We start from the raw sequence: 4,493 nt of genomic DNA, 5'->3' as shown, positions 1-4,493 counted from the left end.
AATATAAAAACTTTCCATTTTGAATTTTTACCTCAGGATGCTTGATTTCTCCTGGAGAGGCTGCGTGAGCCTCGCCTCAGCAGCGCAACCTTATACTGTCAGTAGATGCATTATATACAGTAGCTATATCCACTATTCGCCACTTACTCTAAATGTAATAAAACCAGAATAATACTTGAGTTTTGGTGTTTACATAGTTATTTATTTTTTGGTTACTGATGTTTTAATAATGTTACTTGTCTGGCGTTAATGTCGAGCCCCGGACGGCCCCGGCCCAATTTAAACCCTGTATATATAAATATATATATATTTTTTTTTTTTAAGAAAATAATACTTTTAGTCAGCAAGGGTGCATTACATTTATCAACAGTGAAGACGACTATAATGTTATAAAAGTTAAAATAAATTCTGTTCTTTTTAACTTTCTATTCATAAAAGAATCCAGAAAATATAACTTTCGATTTGGCGTTAATAAGAAATGCTGATTGCGCACCAAATCAGCATATTAAAATTATTTTGGACGGATCACGTAACACTGAAGACTGGAGCAATGGTTGCTGAAAATTCAGTTTCCGCCACAGGAATAGACTACACTTTAAAAACATATAATTATATTAAATATAATAAAATACATATAAACAGTTATTTTAAATTGTATTAATCTTTCACAATATATTTTACTGTATTCTTAAACAAATGCAAACGTGATAAGTATAAGATAATTATTTTTAGAAACATAAAAAAACGCATTAATTTTAATATATTGTAATAACTAATATTTAAATGCAATGAAAAGTAAATAAACGGTTAAATTATATTTCAGTTTTAATTAAAATTAATTGACACCTTTTTCATTTATTAATACAAAAACATGAAAACGATTATACAAAAGACATTTACTTTAAGAACAATTCTGAAAAAATAAACAAAAAAATAAACTTCATTTACAAAATATTAAAAGCATCATCAGAATTAATCTGAAATCAATGAACAAATCTGTCCAATCGGGATTAGCGTCATTGTAAAGCAAATATAAACTGAGCAGGCATCTCATATGATCTAAAAACATTTTCTTTCAGATCCTCTTTAACGTGTGCCTGGTTCCACACACACTGGTGGAGTATTGGTGGTGACTGTGTGGTCAGTGGGAGTGTACAGAGCTGGTTGAGGGTGAGATGAAGTCAGTCGCTCTGGCAGCTAATTTCATCCTCAGTTCTCTGATTTCCTGCATCAACCCCCTTTCCTTAGAGTCAAGCTCCCCTCGGCCACGATCTAAAGAAACTATAAAGAGATCTTATTGCTTGTTGCTTTATTAAATCTTGTTTGATTATGTCAGTAAAACTGACTGTTTATACTAATAATACTCACAGCCAATAGAATCGTCTGACTGACTGATCAAGGAAATGTTGGTGGTCTCACTCTGGGTCTTGTGCAGCAGGCCTCTAGACGAGCAGGGAGATCGGAGTCTCTTTTCCATCTGCTGATCTACAAACAAACAAATATAAATCAATCAAATCCTTTATTACATGTTGTGAGAAGTGTTTGTCTTAACTCACTTAATGAACCCTCTAGACTCTTTCGCAGCTTGCCATGATGTTTCTCAGTCTCTTCTGTTTCCTGAGAGATAAGTGACCTCTGCTGGGCGTTAACAGTGGTGGCCACCCGTCTTTCCTCCTCCAGTTTAGCTTGTTTAGCTACTACATCATCCCACTGAGACGGAAACAATGTCATTCTTTTGCATGTTCTATTGAAAGTTATATTTTTTATGAATTTTGTCCCCTTGAAACAGCAAACAAAACACTAAAGGTGCAGTCAAATTTACCATTGTCATTCGGAATTTTGTGTGAGGGTGAAAGTTTTTCCCACGCAGATTTCACAACAGATTAAGGTTGGTCACTGTGGATTCACCACGTTGACCAACAGAAAGCTGCTTGGTTTGAAAGTGACTTCCGTTTCTGCTATGCTACATACACCACTACAGTACTGACAATATACAATGGACCTTTTTTGCCTGCAAAATTTCACTGAAATTTCGCTAATGTGTCAACATGCCTTAAACATGTGAATTCTCACCTGCTTTCCCTCTACTTCCAGCATTAGCTGGACTACTTTTTCCTCTTTAGCATGTGTTTGTTTGCTGAAGTTCACAAGTCGCTCTCTTTGCTTCTCCTGCCTCTCCTCTGCTTTTTCCAGTCGCTTGTTCACCTCGGCTTGCCAATCAGCATCCACTTCCATCTGTCCCACCTCTGCCAGAGACTCTTCCAGCATCTGAAAGAGTTTTAGTCTCATGCAAACTTTATTCAACTATCAACTCCAACACATAAGTCTGTTAAGCAGAAAGAAAGGGAATGCAGAAAGGAAACCGGAGCAGGGTGGAGTAAGATGTCTGACAAAGATAATCATATGCACTTCATGAAAATTGTAGCGAGACATACCTTCTTGTTTTTCTGGCTGATATCTGCATCTGTCTGAATGAGGTTTTGAAATGTAGAATCTATGATCTCAGCCCTGCATCTCCTCGTATCCACTTCTGCTCTCACCGTTTGACTCACTCTCTCTTGCTCTTTGGCCAGTTGCTAGTTGTCAAAACACAATGATTAGATATGATCTCAGGAGTGTCCGATCCTGCTCCTGGAGGCCCACCTTCCAGCAGAATTAAACTCAAACCCTAATTAAACACACCTAAACCAGCTGATCGAGGTCTTCAGGATTACATGACACTTCCAGGTACAGTTGTGCTCAAAATTATTCATACCCTTGGTAAATATGATCAAAGAAGGCTGTGAAAATTAATCTGTATCATCAATCCTTTAGATATTTTATTTTAAAAATGACTAAAATCTAACCTTTCATTGCAGAATAAGAATTTAAAATGGGAGATAAATCTCATTATGAAATAAATGTTTTTCTCTAATACACATTGGTCACAATTAATCATACCCTTTTATCCAATACTTTTCGCAAACTCCTTTTGCCAAGAGAACAGCTATAGTCTTCACCTATAATGCCTGAAGAGTTTAGAGAACATCTGACAGGAGATCGGAGACCATTCCTTCATACAAAACCTCTCCAGACCCTTCAGATTTCCAGCTGCATGTTGACGCTTCTTCTCTTCAGTTCACCACACTCATTTTCTACAGGATTCAGCTCAGGGAACTGGGTTGGCCAGGGCAGAAGCTTGGTTTTGTTCTCAGTGACCCATTTTTGTTTTGATTTTGATGTTTGTTTGTGGATCATAGTCCTGTTGGAAGATACAACCATGGCCCATTATAAAATTTCTAGCATGGACCGTTTTTAATTTTTTATCAATTGGTATTTTATAGAATCCATTATATGCCATCTATCTGAACAAGATATCCAGGATCTCCAGCAGAAAAATAGGCCCACAACATTAAAGATCCAGCAGTATATTTCATTGTACACATGGGGTACTTTTTTATCCCTGTGTGCACCAAAACCATCTTGAGTGTTTGCTGCTAAAAAGCTAATTTTTTAGTTTCATCTGACCATTGAACCCAGTCCAGTTTAAAGTTCCAGTTGTGTCTAGCAAATAAATATGCTGTCTTCTTTGATCATATTTATCAAGGGTATGAATAATTTTGAGCACAACTGTAGGTGTGTTGGGGCAGGTTGGAGCTAAACTCTGCACGAAGATAGCCATCCAGGAGAAGGATTGGACACTCCTAGTACATCAACATTGCAGACATTTGCAAAGAAATAAAAGTTTTTATAGGGGCCAACCTGTTCAAACAGTTGTCTCTGGGCATCCAGTTCCATCTGTCTTACTTCTATATCTTGAACGGTAGCCACCGTCTCCTGATCTCGCAGCGCCATCTGAGAACAACAAAAATGTAAAGAACCTGCAAAAATAACTTTACACAACTCCTACCAGTCTTTCTAAATGAAACCCTAAATACATTTACTATTTGTGAAACATACACTACCACTGAAAAAGTCTGGAGCCAGTTTGAAGTAGAAATCTTCTCTGGTCCTAAAATCTGTACCGATCCGAATCAGTTCTTACTTGAACCCGACATGCATAAATAATAAAAAAAAAAAAGAAAAACCCGACCCGAGACAGACCCGATGATATTAGACCTGAGTCCGACTAGACGGCATTTATTTTCGAACCGGACTGGACCCGAACATAAACGGCATTGTCGTGTGCACAGGCTGCAGCCCTGCAGTCAGTAAAGAAAAATCCCGGTGTCCTGCTGACTGATTTGCTCGCTTTATTTAAAGGGGTCATATGATACGATTTCAAGTTTTCCTTTCTCTTTGGAGTGTTACAAGCTGTTCGTGAATAGATAAGATCCCTAAAGTTGCAAAGACTAAAGTCTCAAACCCAAAGAGATATTCTTTAAGACTGGTCCACGCCCTCCTAAAATGCCTCGTTCAAACACACCCCCACATGTCTACGTCACGATGTGGGAAGATTTGCATAACACCATACAAATGTTCACGCAAAGAAAGAAGGCGTAACTTTGATTCTC

General features: G+C 37.5%; 1 protein-coding gene across 3 annotated transcripts in view; it reads right to left on the bottom strand.

The window, feature by feature from the left end:
* Positions 1-961: 961 nt before the first annotated feature.
* The window catches only part of LOC107723555 (TBC1 domain family member 31-like), a 17,413-nt gene continuing 13,881 nt past the window's right edge, over positions 962-4,493 (bottom strand). Inside the window, exons 17-22 of one of the 3 annotated variants that reach the window (XM_016532241.1) lie at positions 3,742-3,834; positions 2,436-2,576; positions 2,074-2,268; positions 1,557-1,710; positions 1,420-1,485; positions 962-1,281 (exon numbers count right to left, since the gene is read on the bottom strand). In XM_016532241.1, coding sequence (XP_016387727.1) covers positions 1,142-1,281; positions 1,420-1,485; positions 1,557-1,710; positions 2,074-2,268; positions 2,436-2,576; positions 3,742-3,834 — 789 coding nt within the window. In that variant the 3' untranslated portion in view covers positions 962-1,141. Of the gene's footprint in view, positions 1,282-1,368; positions 1,486-1,556; positions 1,711-2,073; positions 2,269-2,435; positions 2,577-3,741; positions 3,835-4,493 lie in introns of all 3 variants that reach the window. The other 2 variants (XM_016532240.1, XM_016532242.1) reach the window with 2 other exon arrangements.

Source organism: Sinocyclocheilus rhinocerous, unplaced genomic scaffold, assembly GCF_001515625.1.
Source record: "Sinocyclocheilus rhinocerous isolate Xijiao unplaced genomic scaffold, SAMN03320098_v1.1 scaffold241, whole genome shotgun sequence".
Lineage (NCBI taxonomy): Eukaryota > Metazoa > Chordata > Actinopteri > Cypriniformes > Cyprinidae > Sinocyclocheilus > Sinocyclocheilus rhinocerous.
The sequence above is the reverse complement of the archived record's forward strand: the minus strand, read 5'-3'. Positions and strand labels throughout refer to the sequence as shown.